Source organism: Patiria miniata, unplaced genomic scaffold (assembly GCF_015706575.1).
Source record: "Patiria miniata isolate m_02_andy unplaced genomic scaffold, ASM1570657v1 HiC_scaffold_1, whole genome shotgun sequence".
Classification (NCBI taxonomy): Eukaryota; Metazoa; Echinodermata; class Asteroidea; order Valvatida; family Asterinidae; genus Patiria; species Patiria miniata.
The window spans coordinates 23,491,701-23,513,969 of NW_024037047.1; the positions used below are offsets into that span (position 1 = coordinate 23,491,701).

Below are 22,269 nucleotides of genomic sequence, written 5' to 3' on the forward strand. Positions count from 1 at the left end.
TAATATGACTATGGTACAAAACGTCATTACGAAGCCAACACCTTGGAGCCAAGAGCAACGAACAATGAATACAGGCGTATTATTGTATTATAAGAACGTCACACCTGAAATTATACAAGAGCGCCACGTCTGGCACATGTTATATAACACAAGAGCGCCACAACAATAAACATCTCCATGCACGCGCGACCGTTAGCACATCCGCGCCGTGAAATAGTGCTTAAGGTTAGCCCTTTTTTTTTGCTATGCTAAGCACAACGTTTCTGCTAACTGTTAAGCAGCGTCGTGAAATTAGGCCCTTGACATCATAATGTATAACGCAGAGAGAGCGCCCTCTGTCAATATTGTCGGATCTCGCTTTAGAAAAAAAAATCGTGCCCGGTCCCCTGCTCCCCCGGCCAATGTTGTCATCTCGCGCTTGAGCAGACCGCGCAATGAGAGCCGACAAAGGCCGGGGTCCGGGGGTGGGGGCCCAGCGAGTTTTGGCCATGATTGTAGGATTTAAGTGTGGTTATATCTCCAAAAAGTTTACGATACAGCGCCCTCTTGCTCTCAGATATACCTCCTATTATATTAAGATATTTCAGACTTTGAGGGCGGCATGAGAATATTCAATTCCATCCGCTATTTTCCTCTCCGCCATTGTTCAGAACACAATCATGGGCGTAAACCCTGGTAGTGGGGTGGGTATATATTATATTATACCCCATCCCATTTTTTGACCAGAGGTGGGTTATTGAATCATCTCCCACCTCACCCCCCCCCCCGCGCACATACATACATACATACGGAGACGCACACTTTTTTGTGATGATGAGAAACCAAAAAATTGCAGATCTCAAGGTACTTTTCGAACGTCCCAACAACCACAATGTATTCAATGGCACTGAAAAATGGTGGGAAAAAACAAAAGCTTAAAATACTCTGTTTTGATGCAAGCGCGAGTATACTGCCCCAACACATCACTGACTCTGTGACGCACAAGACCTTCAGAGAGAATTACTACAACCACATCGTGACCGAGACCTAGATGCCGACACCTCCCCGCGACCTCCTAGTCAAGATCCCTAGAGGATGTCTCAAGAGGAAACCAACCAAGTACCAAGTAAGTTCCATGTGATTTGTATCTGTATTTCGAACAAGACTAAGTGTAAGATGGTGTCCAGAGCCCCCTCCCCCTTCCCGGCCCCGTTGTTTGAATTTCCACTGCCGGTTTTACGGGTTTTTTTTTATTATTGTCCTTTCATACACGTTCCTTTCGTATAACAGTCTCGTGCGATTTGCAAAGAAGATTTTGTTTCAGCAAAGTAAAGCATTCCCTTCATCAGTATCGCCTGGGATTAGATGGGGGTAATCCCCCTCCCATCCAAGCCAACCCATCGTAAATTAAAATGAAATAAAATAAATAACAAAATTAATAAAACTGCACCGGTACCCTCTGACGTTTTTCCCAAGCAATACATTTGAAAACATGTTTCACTCCACTCGCCAAATTGCCCAATAGCTTAGCATATTTACAAAATAACAGTACGTACGCTGGATTGAAATAAGTTTGTTTCAATATTTATTGCAAAAAAGTATTTTTTTTATTATTTAATCGAATACCATTTAACAAAGGAAACGCTTTTATACATGTGGTATTGCCACGTTAGCGCAGTCGAAAACGTACCGTAAAGTCAAATTGCAAATATTTATTGTCACTTACTAAAAGCCCAACATTGAAAACAACGTCCCTTTTTTAAGAAGTCTTTGTGAGGATAAAGTCTTCGTATTTGTGAGGATAATGTCCAAGATATACATAATATCCAAGATCAGGAACAGCAAACAAATATGTTTTAATTAGAAATATCATCTCATCCACAAATCCGTCATATCAAATGTATGTATTTCCAGAAAATAACCAAATTATTTAGCAATCGCCCTTCATTTTCCCCTTCTTTTTTGGCTCGAGCGGTTACCGAAAAGATAGCATACTGAACTCAGTCACGTGACTTTATACGTATGCGTGCTTCAGCCAATTAGTTGCTCGTATCTCCTTTTTATGAAGCTGTTATGAGGAAGGCCATGCATAATGCATGAGTCAAATTATAATGTTCTACGCATGTGCGTTGAAGCAAAGAAACTTAAAAAAAAAAAAAGTAAAAAAAATGAGTTGTCTTCCGTATTGTACTGTCATCAATTAAGGAATAATTTACACTAAACTGTACTTCAAAAGGCCACTATGACGTGCTATTTAGCATTTATGATGGCACCCCAAAGTCGTTCAAAATAATGAGCCTCTTCTGGGTTGCTGTGGTCATTAACAAACGTGATGGCCTTCTGGTAAAAACTCAGCGGGTGCAGTCTCAGATTTTCCCTTGTGGCAGAGAAACAACCGGCCAAACACCGGGGCACTGAGGGAGGAGGTTGGGTACCAAACAGAGCCGTGTAGAATTCACCCACTGTCGTCTTCGCTCGTCGCATTCGGCCACTGCTCAATTCTGCCAACCACTTGCCGAAATGGTTTATACGGCCCCAGCTGTGGTAACTGCCCCGATTTTTGCAGAAGATGTTGCTCTTTGCGTTCGTGATGAACTCCATGGGAGTATAACACCAGCTTTGGTCTTTGCTGGTACCATGTCCTTGCATAAAAACAGTCAAATCGGCGAGATGGTCGTAATTATTTATGATGTGATGTAGGTAGGTGTGAGGCTCTCGCCCAACGTTTGGTATCCTCTCCCATTTGTACATCGCGAAGGGAGGACCTCTATCCGAGCCCTTGTGGTACACGTGACTGTGATCTGCGTACGGTCTCAACCAATCAAGAGGCTCGTTGTAGTGAGAGATCACCATCTCATACTCCAGTGTTTGAGGTCCGGGTTTCACGGTGACCTTCGTAGGGGCGACGGGAATCGATTTGGTGACTGTCTTCACGGGGCCTCCTGATGCGACGTTTACTGGGGGTGCGTTTATAGCGCTATGGCTCAGGTTGGACTGGGACTCCTGAACGGGAGAACTGCGACCAGACTGCGACGAAGCAAAGACTTCTACCGGTCGTAGGGGTGGTGTGCCGTGCACAACTGCAAAGAAAGGTACATTATCTAAGTTAATGTAGTTTGGTAATTTGTGACAAAGGAGATTCTCGAAGCCGTCTGCAAGTGCAAAATCCTCGGGATACGAATGAAACTTGGGATAAGAATTAAAGCTGTGAAAACAAGGCGGTTCTCCAAACGCGCGCCTCGCCTGCTTTTACGATTATCTTTAAAGAGTGACCTTTGACCTTGGTGTGTAACCTTTGACATCATTATCATATGAAGGTTCCTATGTTGCATCTATAATTCAAATTTGGCTCCAGATGCACTTCTACTTTGTTAATGAGACCAATTTTACGAACGTTTAACCAAAATAAAACATACATACTACATACATAGACAGACACAGTGATTGCATAGTCTCTTTCCTAAACAAAGTCCAGGTGAGACAAAATGCTCTGCAATTGAACGGACGAGATTCGTACTCCGTCACAACGTTAATAATCAAGTGTTTCAATGCAAACTTGGCCTTCAGCATTAACAATTGGCGCACTAATGCGCGCCAGGTTTCTCAAAATCATCAATGTTCATTATGGCTGGCAACCGGCAGTATGGTTATACAGAATTAAATACATCCGTTCGGCGACCACGCGAAGAACCAATGCGCATGATCTCGAAAATGTCTTCACCCTTCGGGTAAGAAGATGCTCATGGACAGTATTCACAAGGGAGCCATTTTGCTCATGTTGCCTGAATGTAGTTGATAAATTTTGCACTGTTGAATGGGATGGTGCCAGACTATTTAAGCATTCTGGCCTCACTTTCAATTTCTGTTTAAATGTAGTTTAAAATATTAGGATATGTTTAATCACAAATTTAAATTATTCATCAGAGCCGTCTGGTATTAATTTGTAATTAACTTTAGGTCATAGTTTTCATTTCTCGTCGCAAGTTCCAAACATGAAGAGTTTACCTCCCTTTCAATTTAATATGTCCGACTCTTGAACAAGGCGCATGGGACCTTAGTGCACATGTGATACACTGTTGCCGTTGCTTTTAAAATGAAATCTTCATCTTCTTTACACCTTCCAAATAACAATGTTAAAAGTGTCAAGAACGAAAGCAGCTCTGCAGAAATGTGCCACAACCACAGTGTAATATTAAGAAAATATTTCACATACTACATCAGCATACATGAACATTTTGGGGGGCTGTCCTAAGGTGGGGAAATCTTGAACCTTTGTTGCATCACGAGAGGGCGCTTCTTTTTTCTCTGAAAGATGACATTTTAACTCATGTTTAATTAAGGGAATAAATGTGTGCTCGAGAGGTTTTTATCACTCTGTTTAATACCGCTTAGAGTCTGGGTGCTGATAATTACCCGAGCCGGAGGCGAGGGTAATTATCAGCACCCAGACTCTAAGCGGTATTAAACAGAGTGATAAATACCGACCGAGCACATATGTATTCCCATTCATAAATACCTTATCCGTAAAAAAATATCAAATAATTCGTTCACAAAATCCCAATTTTGTTCAACAAGTTCACTTCATGCTTTTTGAAACATCCCTCTAGCAAAATAATGGAGTGTTCTGCTGGCGATTAAGATGTAAACAACCCTTTATGGAGATTGACGCGCGCGTAGCATGTTCTGCGCGATGTCACGCAGAACGCACCTGGGGCGTTGCGTTTTGAATTTAGAACTATAAAATTCTGACTCGCATGTAGTGTTGCGCATGCCTACGTGAGGATTGTGAACGTTCAACCAATGAAACGGTAAGAGGCACTGGATTTTTAGGAGTCCACATTTTGTTGTGACACTGGAAAAGTGTTTAAGACCAGCTAGCCATGTCTTTATCATCCGTTTAAGACCGGCCACGTGACGGGCTCTCGACCAATAGGAATAGCTAAACTGTCTGAGGTATTTATGAATAAAGTTTACGACCCATGCTCCACGCCGTATTTTGATTTTTATCCTGAAACGATTTGTCCATTTGTGAGTTTTGGTTAAACGGAAAAAAAATTCCCTTTTTTTCCTCTGGAAATACGCTAAACGTGCTGCGAGAGTGGGATACGAAATCGCAGATACCTAGATTGAGAAGTAACTATTAACTTTTCAGGATGAACTAATTACTAAAATACGTCATTGTAGAAACGTAGGCAGTATTATGCACTTAAAGCATTGGATATTTGTGACAAATAGGTCGATGATTGAATTGCAATGTCACTTTGTGTGTTGTGTGTAAGGTATGTGTAGAAATGTACATTAGTTGTGTAACATTCAACGGTGATCAAATTGACCGGGTCAGTCCCTTGGCCTGCATGGCAGCACTATTTGTTAGCAAAGCACTCATGCTGGGGGGGGGGGGGGGTGAGGGGAATGGTTAATTAGTGCTGAAATGTTGACAGAGGGCCCCCTGCGGGTCAAAAGAAAGGGTGGTCATTTGCTGGGTACAATTTTGACGCAATACTATTGGGTAAGACATTAGACGTCGTTGGTGGGTAAACGTTTTACGCAGGGATGGAGTACAATTCGACGCAACCCCTGTTGCGTAGCGTTTTACCCCGCAAACGACCATGTTCCTTTTTTGCCGCCACAAAGAGTACAATTTTTACAAAACGGTGGGTCCACTAGCAATTCAAATTGGTATTGTAAAATAACCATTGATTTTTTTTCTGCTTCATTACACAGTAAAATAACTTGAATTGCTATAGGAAAACATATTTAACTATCTCAATATTTCTACTAACAGGGAATGTTTTTAAAGAACTTATGTATGTATGCGTTACACGGGGTATGCTTTTGAGTCGGTTAAGAAGAAGTAAAATATAATCATAAACATTTTACACCGATCTGCAAACTTGAAACAAAACAGATTTTCCTTCTCTCGTATTTTTGCAAATATTTTTGAATACAACTGGAGAAAAGGGCTTAAACTCGGACAGCATTGTTCTAAAATGTCGTCATTGTTATTCCAAATCAAATAAATCCAAGCCGACCATCCATTTGTATCCAATGCACTAATAAAAAACAAGGTTGTAATAGTTTTAAAATGAATAGAAGCCTCCAAAATGTACGAAAGTATTATTAACCAAAACCAAAAAAATATACAAAGTGAATGCGAAAAGCACTAATAAAACGTTGAGAAAGTTACAATTGTTAAAATACCCTCATTAAGTCCAATAATCTCAGAAGCATTATAAAAAGAACAATAGCTTAAAATCCATTTATCTCTATACTAGCACCCTATTAGTCATACATCGAAAAATAAAATCGAATTGTAGATATTAAAAAAAAATAATCCAAATATAACAGTAGTATAAAATATACAACTAGTAAAAACAATGCTATACTGGTTGGAATGTGTATACTTATAAGCACAGGGGACCTCATATTGGGAAAATGGCAAGCGATGCTTTTTTTTTCCTCTTATAAAACAAAATTTAGATACACATTTTAGAATGTGACAATTTTGATCTAAAAAATGTAACAGACTCCGACATACAGCACCGACAATCTTTATCTGTCACATCCCTCTTCGTGGTGGGAACAAAAAGTTACGTTTGCCCAAATAGCGAAACAAAACAGTTATTGTTTCTCTCAAATCTCAAAATACTGTGCTAAGTTCAACTTTCCCTTGACCTAGCCAGGTAATCGTTATTCCCTGGTTTATGCTTTCCTTGTTATGCTAAATTGTTAATTAATCAATTTGTCAATTCTGCAGACCACATTTTGTATTACTTCAACATTAATTTCTAGTTCCTTGCTTCATTGTTATTTAAACTGTTTCTTTTGATTCGTCTTTCATGTTCATGATGTTTCCTCCATGTCTTTTGTTGTTGTTAGTGGCGGCGGCGGCGGCGGCGGCGGTGGTGGTGGTGGTGGTGGTGGTGGTAGTGGTGGTGAATTATGATTAATGAATAAAAGACATGAATTAAACGAATAATACTTATTATAATATAAATTTAAAAATTAATGTGGCCTGACGTTGCGAACTTAGCAAGTTCTTCTTCAGAGGCTAAAACAACTAATAATAATAATCTACACTCCATTTTAAAATAATAATAATCTACACTCCATTTTAAAACGGAATATTTGCTCCGGATTAATTTCTGAATAATCTGCTTATTAAAATCCGACAGTCTCAAGACATTTGCAGGCTGTTCGTGTCACTAGAAAAAAAATCCAATCTTTATCCTGAGCAGTTGGTCTGAAAACAAATACAATTTGTTAAAGACAGTTGGTAAAAAGTTCTGCCGAATGGCATTGCCTATTTGCGTAATACATAGCAATTCTTGAACATGAAACATGAACAGTATTAAAATGTTTTAGTAAACAAGGCATTAAAGTAACACGACGAGGAAATTCCATCAAAATCGATGTACAGGAAGAATTCGTTACTTTATGATAGGTTGTCATTTGAACAAAGTGACGAAAAATACAATCTCTGGCAGATGTAACAAAATATCACCCCTAAATACTGCGGCTAATGCAATAGCGCCCGTTTGGGATTTGTAGACTTTGTTACATTGTACTAGTGTGTTACCTCCCGAGTGAAAGTTGGAAAAAATCACTCGGGTGGGACTCGAACCCACGACCTCCTGCTTTCTAGTGCAGATGTCTTACCATTCGACCACCGAGCTAACGGGATCGGTTGGCTGGTTCGAATCTGATGTACATAGCAGCGGGTACCGCATAAACTGTTATAAGATGGAATTTTGCGTCGGGGTGATATAAATGAAATTAGGTTTTGCCCGGCAAAATTCCATTTTATAATAGTTTATGCGGTACCCGCTGCTATGTACATCAGACTCGAACCAGCCAACCGATCCCGTTAGCTCGGTGGCCGAGTGGTAAGTCATCTGCACTAGAAAGCAGGAGGTCGTGGGTTCGAGTCCCACCCGAGTGATTTTTTCCAACTTTCATTCGGGAGGTAACACACTGAGTATACAGTGTTTAAACGTCGGTGAATCATACTAGAAAGCAAAATACCTCATACCCATGGTTTTAAAACAAGATTTCATCAACAAACGATATATAATATTGCCACATAGCCAGATTGCCCACAATTAAACAGTATCTTGCACACTTCGTTTAAGAAGCATTAACGATGACGGACCACAGTCTTTCGAAATAGTGAGATTCCTCCGGGTTATTGTGATCGTTCACAAACGTTATGGCCTTCTGGTAAAAGGTCAGCGGGCGCCGAAGCAGATTTTCTCTGGTGGCAGAAAAGCAACTGGTTAAACACCTTTGCACTGCGGGAGGAGGTTGGGTACCAAACAAGATCTTGTAGAATTCGCCCACGGTCATGCTCGCGGCTCGCATTTTGCCAGTGTTAAATTGCTGAAGCCATTTACCGATATGTTGTATGCGACCCCAGTTGGAATATCTGCCGCTCTGCTTGCAGAAGATGTTCCTCTTGGCATTGATGAAGAATTGTTTTGGATCAGCAAAGCAAAAGGCTTTATCGGGATCGGACCCGTGCCCTTGCAAAAAGACTGTAACGTCAGCGAGATTGTCGTAATTCTCTATGATGTGATACAGATAGGTATGAGACTCTCGCCCGACGTTCGGTAACCTTTCCCATTTGTACATGTCAAATGGTGGACCTCGGTCGAATCCCTTATTGTACACGTGGCCAGATTGTTTTGCGTACGGTTTCAGCCAATCCAGCGGCTCGTTGAAGTGGGAGACAACGATCTCGAACGCTAACGGCCGACGCCCGGGCTTGGTGTTGCCGGAACCATTTGAGTCGTAATTTTCCGTTTTTTGCGGAACGTTGCCGGCGTACGCCGGTCCCGTTTTCTCACGTGGCTCGTTATCTCCCGTTTGTTGCGGAACGTTGCCGGCGTGCGCCTGTCCCGGTTCCTGACGTGCCTCGTAATTTCCCGTATCTTGCCGAACGTTGCCAGCTTGCACCGTTCCCGGTTTCTCACGTGCCTCGTAATTTCCCGTTTCTTGCCGAACGTTGCCAGCTTGCGCCGGTCCCGGTTTCTCACGAGGCTCGTTCGCGTCGTCATTGATTCTGGGCGCTTGGTTCGCAGCTGTCGAAAAGATAAAGAGATAAATGTGAATGAATGGTCACGGTTTTTCCTAATCGATTTCTCTCGCTGTACATCGCTGACAGCTTTTGTATGTGTTGTAGTTCACACACTTTGCTGTTGATTTCTGAAAAGAGAGTACAAACGAAGGAAAAATTCTAAATTTGAAAAACGGTGTCGAACGTCATTCACATTTATGTCTTTTTACAATAAGCAAAACAATATATGAACAGTTCTATTTATTAATATGTAAAGGAAAAGAACCTTTATACTTATTTATTCAAAGCCTCGTGTGCCATTTTCCAATGTGTTTTAATGCGGCAGGACGACCCTGTTTGGACACGTCTTATATTTTATCCTCTTATACAGCAGATGACCCTGTTCTGTCCACTTGGATTGCAATTGAAGATTTTTAAGAAAGACGACCATTCCCCCTTCGAGGGAAAGAATACGTAAACAAGCTCGATCGGATCTCGGAAGCTGCAGGCCAACGAATTCGTGTTCATGCATGAGTCACGTGATTTTGACATGTAATTTCTGGAAGTAGTGTTTTGAGTTTAAATAAAACCAGATTTTTGACCCCGGTGACCCATAATGACCTTTGACTCCAGTATGGTCATGTGACACGTTGGGGCTGGGCTACTGATCATTTTGACAAATTTTGCTTAAAAATCAGTCAAAATATACGAGCAATAGACAATGTCAGCGTTTGTTACTAACTATAACGAACTAACGGAGAGACATGATGATTTAATGAGCTGCTATCCCACAGCGAAAAATAATTACAATGTTGCCAACTAACTTTTGTAAGTACATTATCATAAAACCTGCTCCAACAGGACTAATGCATATTAATTATAGTAGCCCAGAGTCGTTCAAAATAATGAGCCTCTTCTGGGTTGCTGTGGTCATTGACAAACGTGATGGCCTTCTGGTATAAACTCAGCGGGTGACGTCTCAGATTTTCTCTGGAGCCCGAAAAGCAGCCTGCGTAACAACACGGCACTGCTAGAGGGGGTCGGGTACCAAACAAGGCCGTGTAGAATTCGCCCACTGACGTCTTTGCTTTTCGCATTTGGCCCGCGTTCAATTCTGCCAGCCATTTGCCGATGTGGTGTATTCGTCCCCAGCCACCATAAGTACCCTGTTTTTTGCAGAAGATGTTCCTCTTTGCGTTCGCGACGAAGTCCATGGGAGAGTAACACCAGCTGTGGTCTTTGCTGGTTCCGTGCCCTTGCAGAAAAACCGTCACATCGGCGAGATGGTCGTAATTATTTATGATGTGGTGTAGGTAGGTGTGGGCCTCTCGCCCAACGTTTGGCAACTTTTCCCATTTGTACATCTCAAAGGGAGGACCTCTCTCCGAACCCTTGTTGTACACGTGACCGTGCATCGCGTACGGTTTCAACCAATCTAGTGGCTCGTTATATTGAGAGACTACAATCTCGTACTCCAGCGTCTGACGTCCGGGTTTCACGGCGACTCTCTTCGGGGCGACGGTAATTGGCTTGATGATTGTCTTCCCAGGGCCTCCTACTGTGATGTTAACCGGAGATGTGTTTACAGCTGGAATTACAGCTGGGGTTTCCTTTGACCTACCAGAGAAAATGTGTGAGGGGGAAGCGTTTTGTACGTCGGGAACAGCGTTCGGCCTGGGCTGATCTGCCTTTGACGGGTACTGCCTTGGGTCCTGCCGAACGTTGCCTGATTGCGCTGGTCGTGGGGTCCTTTGGGGACCGTTTACAGTTGGGTTTGCATTATTTTCCTTTGACTTACCAGAGAAAATGCGTGAGGGGGAAGCGTTTTGTATGTCGGGAACAGCGTTCGGCCTGGGCTGATCTAGCGTTGACGGGTACTGCCTTGGGTCCTGCCGAACGTTGCCTGATTGCGCCGGTCGTTGGATCTTTCGGGGACCGTTCGCGTTAACAATTTTTCCTGGCGAACGGTGTTCGACTGTCAAAAAGATAAGACGGGAAGGAATCGTATGACTACTTTATTTACTCTCTGGGTCGATACACCTAGGATTGCTTCATGCACAGTTTATAATAAAACCTGACCTGTTTAGTAAAGAGAACAAAAGACACAAATGAATAAACCTTTTGACAGACGATGGATTTATTGCACATTAAATTTCTCTTGTCCAGAATAATTTCACCGTAACATAAGCTCGCTTTTTTCAACTTTGGAGTATTGCTGGTTTTTCAAACTGTACGTTCCAATATGGAAGGTGTTCATGGGAAACCAGGTCATGGTTTCCGATTTAGTACGGCAGATAGGCGATGGGATTGTGCCTTTAATAATACAAGCATGGAATTGGCACACAGTCAGTGTATGTGATAATAAATATATTTGGCTATAGGGCCATCGAAGATTTGTCCTTGAAGAAAAAGTAGGTAGCATAACAAGCAATGGCAGCCATTTTGAAAATTGTTTGTTATTCTTCCTATATTTTTTTTGAAGGACTAATCTGCGATGGTAATTAGCCAAATATCTTTAGTAAGACATACTCTGACTGTATGCCAAATGGCATGTTTGTATCATCAAAGGCACCATTCCCCCAATATATTTCCCCTATCTGCCCCACTAATTCGCCATATTTTTTAGCAAATGAGGGCGCTTTTCTCTGTTCCAACAACTCTTTAAAAATAAACAATTTAGCAACTTAACTTCAATTTGGAAAATGAGGATTGTAAAAAGGTAATTTGAATTATGTCAATAACCTACGAATCACGTGTGATTGTATCCAAAAATATCCTCGTTAATAAGTCATCATTCGTTCAAGAATTCGGCATATTGGAGACTTATCAGACTGTCGAGATTAAGCGGAGGGTAGAGGGCAGCAGACAACGTCCTCAGTATACATGCATGACTTGCTACCTGAGAAATTTTAGGAAAGATATTTCAAAGTACACCGGGTGTTGAAATTGTGTTGAGTACACAAGATTGCAGTCGTAACATATAATCCATAGAACAGTATCCTAAAGACTAATGCAAATTTAAGATTTTTTTTTTTTGGTCTCTTAATTGTTATTTTTGGCATTTTTATACGAATCCCCCAACAACCTGAATTTCAAAAGTATCACATCAAAGGCTAGTTCCAAAGTTAATCAACTGCCGAGAACTTTCAAAGAGATTTGGCAAAATGGTTTATTAGAACGTATTACTTTAGCTGCGAAGATCAAATCAAGTTAAATTTATTCGAAGGTAATTAAATTAAAATCATTTATCTTATCAAAGATAACATCTTTTATATGGTCACGTTATATTATACACGACAAATAAACTCATTTAAAATAAAAATCCGTTAGCTATGGACGGGTAATACCAACTATAGATTAATAAAAACCACACATATATTTATCAATTCAAAAGACCAACTCGAAGACTTTTTTTCTAAAGACTAATGTTTCTTTACGATGGTAGCCCACAACCGTTCAAAATAGTGTGCTTCCTCCGGGTTGGTGTCATTTGGCATCAACGAAAGGCCCCTCTGGTAAAAACTCAGCGGCCGCTTGCAAAGATTCTCCCTCAGAGCGGAGAAACATCCCGACCAACACATCGGCACGGATTTAGGATGTTCCTCGCCAAACAAGGCACTGTAGAAATCGGCAAACGTCAGGTTCGCTAGTCGCAGCTTCCCTGCCCTGACTTCCTGGAGGTATTTACCATTGTGCTTTATGCGGCCCCAGTTGGCGTAGCTTTTGTGTTGGCAACAGAAGTCATTTCTCATCGCCTTCTCGAGGAATTCCTCAACATCGGCAAAACAGTCTTTTGTCTGGGGCCCGTGGCCTTGCAGAAAAACAGTGACGTTGGCGAGATTGTCATAATAGTTTACGATGTGGTGGAGGTAGGTGTGGGCCTCTCGGCCCGTGTTGGGTAGCCTTTCCCATTTTTTCATATCAAACGGGGCACTTGTGTTCGATCCCTTGTGGTACACGTGACCGGCTCGTTTTGCGTACGGTCTCAACCAATCAAGTGGCTCGTTGTAGTGAGCGACGACGATCTCGTAATCGAGCGTCTGCGTAAGAGGTGTCATGGTGACGATTTGAGGTGAGGTGGTTTTGCGAAGAACAGGCTTTGCAGCAGTTTTGTGAACAGCATTTGACACTGTCGGTGTTTGGAGAACGACTTTTAACGTGAATCCGAATTTGGGTCGTAGTTGACGGTAAGGAACTGTGAATACAAACACAAACATAAAGCATAAGAAAGAACAGCATAAGAAAGAACAGCAATACGAGCATTCGTACTGCTTCAAAGAAAGTCACATGTATAGGGCCAATTTGAATATGGCGATATCCGTTCCGTTCACAAGCAACCCCTCACCGGCAAAGGAAGTACAGTTGGGGTTGACCGACCGACGCCATCTTGCCTGACTGCAATTCATTTGCCGAGAAGCGTGTCTGTGTATATGGAGATCAATGGTGTAAATAGAACAAATCCCCTGGTGTACGTGCGTCACGTAACCTTCTGACTATCGAACCTTCGGACTATCGGGCTGTAACCCATTATGTTATACAGAAAGGTGAACAGACTAATCGCTTTAGTTTGCATACACATAGCAATACACAGACAGCTACAGTTCGTTTCTACAGCAGACAGAATCAAATTAGCAGTTTAGCATACATGGTGGTTTCTGTGTGAAGTCAAATACCTGCAAAGGACGTTTTTCTGCAACCAAATAGCCTGTATTCACTAAATCTAATGCGCATGCGTCAGAAGTCAATGGAAATGTTCTCGGGGTTCAATGAAGAGAAACATTTGGGTGAAAGGTGGAATCTTCATTCTGATTTTAAAAAACAAACACAGACAAAAGATCAATGAGGAATGATCTTAACCAGGGGCGTAAATCCCGGAGAGGGATGGGGGGGGGTGTTATATCCCTAGGCTTGTCTGGTCTGGTTTTCACAGCAATTAATGGATACATTAATCGGAAGAAAATAAAGCAGAATTAACTCTCATGCTGCACTTTCGCCAAAATGTTGTGCATTGTGTTAAGTTAGGGTACAGAGATGTGCACTTTACAAAAAAAGAGGTGGTTAGTTAGTTAGTTAATTAGTTAGTTGGTTAGTTGTGATTAGTTAGTTTTAGTCAAATCTCCAGTTGAGGTTCATATTTACCTAGTTCTTTTAGCAGGCTGATCATGCCGTTTGAAGCACTTGCGACACGTTTGTGCGCCCTCACACGACATATTTTGAACCGCTCACACTAGCAGGATGGTATTAAATAACGTGCGACAGTGCACTGTTACGAAATTTGGCTATTCAGCTGAGTCTCGAACGGACGGCTGGGACCAAGACTACGTGACCTTTGGAACGAACTACATGTACATGTATCAATAACGCGATGATTCAGAGCGCACAACAAAAACCCATTGTCACGTTGGCGTTGACTTTGCTGTCCCTTACCCGCAGATTTTGCCAACCACGGGTTGCTAAACTATGGAAGCCCAACACAGCAAAAATGAAGAACTGTCATTTACGATACACAAATAATATTTGATTGTTGAAAATACAGAACAATCAACGAACGCAACCAAATACATTGTGTACTCGGGACTTTTTCAGAAGAATATGTTGCCAAGCACAACTTCAATTTACGTCCTTGTGGCCGCAATAAAACGGAGCTCAACTTTTACAAACATTGAAAGGTTTATAAAACGGCCATGACCGGGAAATTCTAGCATGGCCTTCGTCTTTGTAAAACTCGGATAAACGAACTAAAGTGCGCGAAATAGACAACGGAACAACCCTATAACGACACTTGTTATCGGGAGGTTGAGGGTCCGGGAGTGTGTGAGGAATAGTAGTAGTGCGAGGTTAAAGTTTTAAACCCTTCCAATGTCGAATTATTTTATTGTAACACATTACGTTGCCGTTTATTATTACTCACAATTACAATTATAAGAGAGCAAAACGTGTAAGTTAAAAATGGGGGGGGGCCTTGATATAATGATGTTGTGTATTCATTTTTGCCCCACCTCCCGTGCAGTCATAAAGCCGTGACAGAACCGCGATTGTTAGTGTGTCTCTGTATTTGTTGAGTTGTCATTTCGGTTTTGTTTTGCCAAGGCATCTCCATATAAGATGCCTTCATAATTGCCTAGGCTACTGAATTGTTTTCCTTTCTTTTTTATCTTTATGAACTACATGCATAATCTTAATAATATTATGTATGACTTTATTACATTGTTTTATAACTGAACTGAACTGAACTGAACTGAACTGAACTGAACTGAACGGAACTAAACTGAACTGAACTGAACTGAATATCGCTTGACCGGGTTTTCAAAATATCGCATCATTCTAGGTTGCTTCAAGGGTCACAAACCATGACATTTTCGAGTTACATCCCGAAAAGATATATTTTCTTTCTTTTTATCTATAAATGTGTCTTATAAAAACGCGATTTTTCTTTTCTTTCCTTTTTCGAGAGGGGGTTTGGTTGTACTTCATAATTTTACCTGACTCCATTTATTTGACATTGTACTTTCATAACTGCATGCAGGTAGGGCCACAATCATCCAAGCATGGAAGATTAACAACAGCAAAACATCTGCCGGCTAGCATTACTTATCAATGCATCAATAATGATGCAAATTAGAAGCTGGATTAGGCCTATCCATATGTTCTGACATCACTTTGCACAGCACGGGCTATCAGGTATTACACTAACATTGTTTCTGACGAATGAATGTTGATGTGCTGTACGTCTGCATTGTTATGATAATGAAGAACGCCACAGTATTTGTTCCTGTCTGTAAGCATTTTGTTCATCTTTAGATTGATTATTTCGGTGTTTTGTAAACGCCAAATCAATGTTGTCGCTTTCAGCGGCTTGATATATTTCAAATGTTTTATATCGTGTTGTCCATAGAATAGGTTTTTCTTGTTTTTATTTAGCAGAAAAACTTCACTTCGTTTATTATTCTTTCCTGAGACACAAAGCTCAAAATTATATTTCCTCTGGTATAAAGCACCACAATTGGTTTTGTTTATTTTAATATCAGCTGACCTTCAGCACTCCATTCTTAAATTGTATTGTAATTTAAATGATAAATTAAATTATTTAAATTAATTTATTTTATTCTGGTAATAAAAGACCATGTTTTGTGAGGAGTGCGTCCCACAAATCCATCATCGAATTATATTACTTCTATTTCAATATGTGCGGGTTGTTTGTTCCACGCACTATTGCATGGTTAATTGATTGTTGGTATATTTTCCGAGGGATTTACATTATTTTTAATAATTATCATCTCCTTAAAGATATGTACTTGTAAAAGCATCCACTATTCCGTGTTATTTTATGGTTAAATGATGCATTTTTTTTCAATTCCTCTTTTATATAAGCAAATTTGAAAAGAAACTCAAATTGCACAGTATGTGGAACATGTGGAAGAATAATCGGCTCCCTCCATTGAATGTAAAGAATACAGTATAAGACCTTTGAACTTTTAGTCCATTTTGTTCATAGTGTGTTTTCAAGGTACGCTCTTTTGCCATGAAAAAGAGGCAATATTCTGTTATTATAACACAAGCTACATGCGTACTTGTGTATGACGACGACCTAGTATTTCGGAGTGTCGAATTCAAGGCAAAACAATTCTAACATATGCTAGAGTCGTTGCATGTCAGCCTTTACTGTGTAGGCCTAATATAGATTTGAATATTTAACACTCTTTCTGTTCCGTGTTCTAGCATAGTCTATTTGCATTCCAGTTACGGTAACCTAAATATGATGCATCTTTGCGTACAGCTGATGCTACAGATGTAGGTGTATTGTGTTCAAAATCGTTAAGATTTGTTTTATGCTCAACCAAACTAAACAGCAGTGGCTTACAAGCCATGATATGCATTCCACACACACTTAAAAAAAAAACACATCTTTATGAACAGTGGGTAAATGCAAGGTCGATATTATTTCGTGAAACGGAGCATGCAGCTGTTGCACAGGCTATAACTTTACTGGTCCTAGCACAAAAGAAGGACCTAATAAGTTACTCATTTTAACAGTTCGTTCTCTAACAGGTACAAGACTGACTAAATGTAATGCCGAAGAAAAATCTGGTTCAAAAAAAACTAACAAAACGACTAGCCTTTTGTTTCTAATGACGTATTACTCTTTATTTTGAAAATGTCATTAGAATTATAAAACCAAAGATACTATATCCGATTCCTTTTTTTACAAAACTGACAACACAAAGACTTTGAATCGGAAGCAATCGTACACAGGGTGATTAAAAAAAAAAGAGAACCGAAACCCCCCAAATTATATTTTATATTTTAAAAAGTCATACGCTACTTTTAGGTGAAAAAAAAATACTGACATTAATCAATCTGTTCGAGAATATCAACATTTAAACACAATGACCCTAAAACCTCTTTCGTCCAATAATGCGATTCCAAGAATCGGCGTCACAATTGTCTTCCATTTACAGTTCAATATACACAACAAAGTCCTTTTGAAAGCCCGTCTTTTCAAAAAAAGGGGCTCAAATGAATCATTTTTGTTTACCTAACCAGGGTTGTTAATAAAAGTATTGTGCACTGCAGTTGTTGACAGTTGTTGAAAACAGTACTTTGTGTCATCTTCTTGCTGTTCGATACAGTAAAAATACACAAGAATTTTGGGACGAAACAAGTTTTAGGGTCATTGTGTTTAAATGGTGATATTCTTCGAATGGATTGAGCAATTTCAGTATTTTATTTTTCATCTAAAAGTAGCTTATGAAATTGGCTAACCAGTCAATAATATTGTTGGTGCTACATATTTTTTTTAAATATGAAATAAAATGTTTGGGGTTGGGTTCCGTTTTTTTTTGCTTAAAAGATCCTACGTGTCTGATGTCTATCTGTGTGATGTCTCTGTGTGCGCAAGCACAAACTGCAAGGCTTAATGAAGAGGCTTGTTGTTGTATGATGTTCCTTAGATGGTGTATATGCTCCGATTTCACTGTCCTCTGAAGGCACGATTGGCACGTGAAGGAAAATCATTTATTTGTTCTGTTTCAGGCTTTGAATGGTTAAACATTACAACATCATCTCTATAAAAACACTTCCAAATGTATCACTATTATGCAAAACATATCGTTGACGAAAAAAATCGCAAAATTGCTTCACCAGGTTCACCACGCCCACGAGGGGGTCAACATGCAAGTTGAGATCAAAGAAAAAAAACTTAGTACATGACGACTCCACCTACAACACGTTTTTAAAACAGCGGTGGACCACACGTTAACCGCTGTGTTTGTCGCAGTGGCGTATCCAGCTCTGATGTTGGGGGTTGGAGGGGGCAAACTGCACTTGCACATCCTAGCCTAAATAGACAAGGTTTTTCTCTCTCTCCATGTCCTCCGTAAAATAAAAAGGCAAGAGGAGAGCATCTTCAAAATGGGGGCGCTCTTCAAAACTGACCATTTATATGCATACCGGAAAATACACACCGATTTTCACGGCGCATTGTTATGGTTCTGGAGCCCCCCCCCCCCCCACTCTTCCCTTCCCCCATACATACGCCACTATTTCGTCGTTGTAATCGGAACTGCTCTGTTATTTCCGCCTAATAAATGTAATAGCTAAATGATATATGAATCAATAATATCTATCGAAACATGAAGACGATAGGGTTTTAATACAGCTAATGCTATATACTGTACAAGGACGCTTGTTGCTGTTTTAATTGTCTGTCGCTAATCGGTGACACATAAGGCACCATGTGTTGCGTTTTCTACTAAAACGCATGAAACGTGAGTTGAGATCTGTAAAACATCAAGGTGGTCAACTACTTTTGTCAGATGCTACCAGCTTAGTTTTATTTTCTTATCAGTGTATTTGTTCCTGGTACAATTTTTTTCAATTCGAACCCGATTTTTGCGAAGCTGACAATACCCATCTGATATTGTTTCTGGTTGACGCCCCCGTTTGAAGTACATGATTCGGGGCTGAATTAAAAAGCTGTGGGCCAACAAATTCGTGTTCATACATGAATGACGTGTTTGTGCCATGTTGGGCTGCTGTCTGCAGCTCGAAACGGCAGCATTGTGTTCCCGATCAGTTGTGTTTAGCAGTCTTACAAAGCGAGAGGTGTTATGTACGAAAAGAAACGATAATATCGCAGACTGAGGTCATGGCCATGCACCTGCATTTGAATAAGAATGAATTTTCGGCGATATTGTGTTACTGGTCTTCCATGCGTATTATTTCTGTGAGTTCATACGTCTGACTTTTGCACCGCATAGGTTTGCTTATGAATGGCGGCGAACAGACATGTACGCGGGTCTCGCCACGTATACGAGTGTATTTTTGTATGTGCAATAAAAAACGGTTTGCCCTGCGTTTATGGTAATTTATATGATTACAATTCTCGTTTATGCACACCCGTATAGTTAGCATTTCAAATTGTACATTTGCAGTGCAAATCTATGCATTGACAGCTGACTTAGCATTTCCAATTTATCCACTGCATAATCCCTTGCTTGTTATCATTAATAAGACCAGCCGGTGTTTTTTTTCTCTCTCTCTCTTCATTTTAATGAAATATCATGCACTTCCGAAAGGATCATGTATTATCTACTATAAACTTCCGTGTATCTAGGCCTACAAGTTTGTAATTATTTGTATAAGACAACAGACAACTGATATCCAGGGCAGAATGGCCTATTGGTCGTATTTGGTACTCTATTAATACCTGCACTTTGACCAAAACTGGCTCTGTCTAAACTCATCAACACTAATTTCCAAAAACTAAATTTGTGTGAAAGTTGGCACTGAGTTATACCGTGTGTACAACCCGATTTATTAGGAAGAGTGCATGTGTCGCTGTATTAATGGTACAGAAAACATATACATGTGAACTCCATGCCTTGCACGGATGTGTGGTGATACATGAGAAGGATATGGTATGCCGTACATTAAAGGTAGGCATATCCACTATTGGTCGTTCAACAATGAACCAGCTTGATTTCTATCTGCAGTTTTAATTTCGTTGTTGAATAGCAGTGCTTGGGGGGGGGAGGGGAGGGGAGGGGTCTTCAAGGTAACTTTGCGCTCATGTCCATAGAATAATCGCTGTTGGACTACGTACAGTAAATGGAGCATATGGGGTTCTCAATAAGTATTAAAATAATTAAGTCCTTAAATATCAGGGTGTTTTATTGAAGTAAACAATCTACTTTGCAATCAATGATTGTCATGGTATAATTATTGTAATCCACAGTGCAATTGAGCATTTTGGCTACTATGGAGATGGAAAATAAACCAAACCAGTAATAATAATAACGAAATAAGAAGTGGTCCAGATATTTGTTGCCTTCACTGATATTAAAAAAAAAAAATCCAGTTGCTTTGTCCACAAGATAGAGGGCAATTACAAAGACGTACACCATCGGCATTGTGAGCTGTATAAATTTAACCTGTTTATAATATATTTCTGTCCTCAACCCCAAAAGCCTGGAGTGAAGGGAACAAACTGCCAAACAAACTGGGCTTCTTCCCTACGTCCATTGTATAAACTACGTTTTATTTTCTTCTTCTTCTTCTTCTTCTTTTTTTTTTTGGGGGGGGGTGGGGTGGGATCCGCCGAACCCAACCCAACCCAACCAAACCAAAACCACGTAAAATTCGTATTGAATTTGGTTTCGGAATTCCATTTTGTTCGTTCCAGAACATGATAAATCACACACGGAATTCGAAAGTAAAAAGAACTGCATCCGGGATAATGGAGAAACGTATGTAGGCCTATAGGTTGATATCGCAGCATGAATGCCAGTGGCAACAACTGGACAAACCACAAAACGACCGTCTTACCACGGTAACGTGAGATTTAAGAGTATAGGCCTATATATTTACACTCACCAATTGCTGATTGGACGGGCGATCGGTGACCCATCAGATAGCCCACAGCGAATGCGATGCTGATCAGGAGCGGTATGAAACACGCTCGAGAACCGGCGAGACGACGATACTCGTTGGTCATGGCTACAGAATGTTGTCACTAGTCTCTTTATGAGCATGTATTATAAGTCTACAACAGGATGATGCCCATTTGGTTTGGCGGCCCGCCTCTTATACTACAGTGCTGGTTCGTGTGCTGTGTTCACACGTCTAGCGCTTGTGCAGTTGTACTTTGATCGCTTGCAATTGTTAATTTCCCGTGTATACCATCGCGCGCTATTTATAGGTTGACCTCGGGGCATGCGTCATGATGAACTCAGGCACGTGGGGAAATCATTGCAAGGCGACGGTGGCCGCGAATGAGCATTATTGCTAGTACAAACATCTTTCGCTATTATACCGATGCATCCGGGCACGTGACCAGTTGTACACCCCAAGGCCCTTAAATGGCGAAAGCATTGTGCTAGCTATTCTGCAAAGCAACAAAGTGAAAGCATATGTCCAGATCGGTCTATAGTATGACGTGACAGTCATTTATATTTATTTATTACATTTCTTTTACCCAGGGTATGCCTAAACAGTTCAAAACTGGATTCCAATGGGGCCCTGCATTCAATGAAAAATGACTACAAACAGGTATATAAATGCAATACATTACAAACACAATAAAATAAATGAAATACCGTTAATGTTATTTATTTCGGTGTTCAATTGTACTTCTATTTTGTTGCTTTTCAGCGATTTGTTAAGTATTGACACAGCAGCCCTCTTCAGACAAGGTGTTCAAAACAGACTTTTTGGGCCGCTTCAATGTCATTCAATATAATGCAAAATTTTGTTACATATATATTTATCATTACAGACCTATAAATAGTCAACCTGAATCCACGTGTGCATGATACAGGGTTTTTTACCCTAAGCTTCGGATTCATCACTGTATCTAAACTTCTTTGTAAGACTTAAGTTCAAAACAAAAAAGGACAAACCATGGTTGTTTCGTAGAATTTAGGGCAGGGAGTTATAAAACCAGGATCACTTAAGTGAGGCGCCAAAAAGGCCAAGATTGGAAATCTGATTTTGGTAAGATCTGTTGCCTAACTGCGGATCCAGAGCAAAGTTTTCATGGAAGGAGCACAGTAGAGCTAACGCAATGCATGTTCTTCCGAGACTGACGGGTTCTTATTTTTAATTCAGTATCAATTAATGCTCCATAGTGTATCATGCCCATACTCACAAACAAAAAAATGCTGTCCTCTTCTACTCCACCTTTTCATACATTTTTTTTTTTAGTTTCCAATAATAACACCACTCAGTTTCCAAAG

The 22,269-nt window shown here is 40.5% G+C and overlaps 2 protein-coding genes across 4 annotated transcripts; both read right to left on the reverse strand.

Moving 5' to 3' along the window:
• Positions 1–2,226: 2,226 nt before the first annotated feature.
• LOC119725936 lies at positions 2,227–21,201 on the reverse strand. Of its 3 annotated transcripts, none has more exons than XM_038197564.1 (3): positions 20,909–21,201; positions 10,833–11,009; positions 2,227–3,059 (listed from the first exon to the last, which is right to left on the reverse strand). In XM_038197564.1, the coding sequence occupies exons 1-3, from the start codon at positions 21,027–21,029 to the stop codon at positions 2,230–2,232; spliced, it is 1,128 nt and encodes a 375-aa protein (XP_038053492.1). In that variant the 5' UTR covers positions 21,030–21,201; the 3' UTR covers positions 2,227–2,229. The 3 variants fall into 3 exon arrangements, with proteins under 3 accessions (XP_038053492.1, XP_038053483.1, XP_038053499.1); XM_038197555.1 differs by lacking the exon at positions 2,227–3,059 and adding an exon at positions 7,933–9,059; XM_038197571.1 differs by lacking the exons at positions 2,227–3,059; positions 10,833–11,009 and adding an exon at positions 7,933–9,059.
• On the reverse strand, positions 11,037–13,405 carry LOC119725954. Its single transcript, XM_038197582.1, has one exon. The coding sequence runs from the start codon at positions 13,249–13,251 to the stop codon at positions 12,457–12,459; it is 795 nt and encodes a 264-aa protein (XP_038053510.1). The 5' UTR covers positions 13,252–13,405; the 3' UTR covers positions 11,037–12,456.
• Positions 21,202–22,269: the final 1,068 nt, after the last annotated feature.

Bases quoted from the DNA above. Each gene is read 5' to 3' on its own strand.
- LOC119725954 (XM_038197582.1), bottom strand. From the start codon at position 13,251: ATGTTTGTGTTTGTATTCACAGTTCCTTACCGTCAACTACGACCCAAA.
- LOC119725936 (XM_038197555.1), bottom strand. From the start codon at position 21,029: ATGACCAACGAGTATCGTCGTCTCGCCGGTTCTCGAGCGTGTTTCATA. The intron at 11,010-20,908 runs GTGAGTGTAAAT...TCTTTTTGACAG, and splicing joins GCCCGTCCAATCAGCAATTG to TCGAACACCGTTCGCCAGGA. The intron at 9,060-10,832 runs GTAAGTCAAAGG...TCTTTTCGACAG, and splicing joins CCCCTCACGCATTTTCTCTG to CTGCGAACCAAGCGCCCAGA.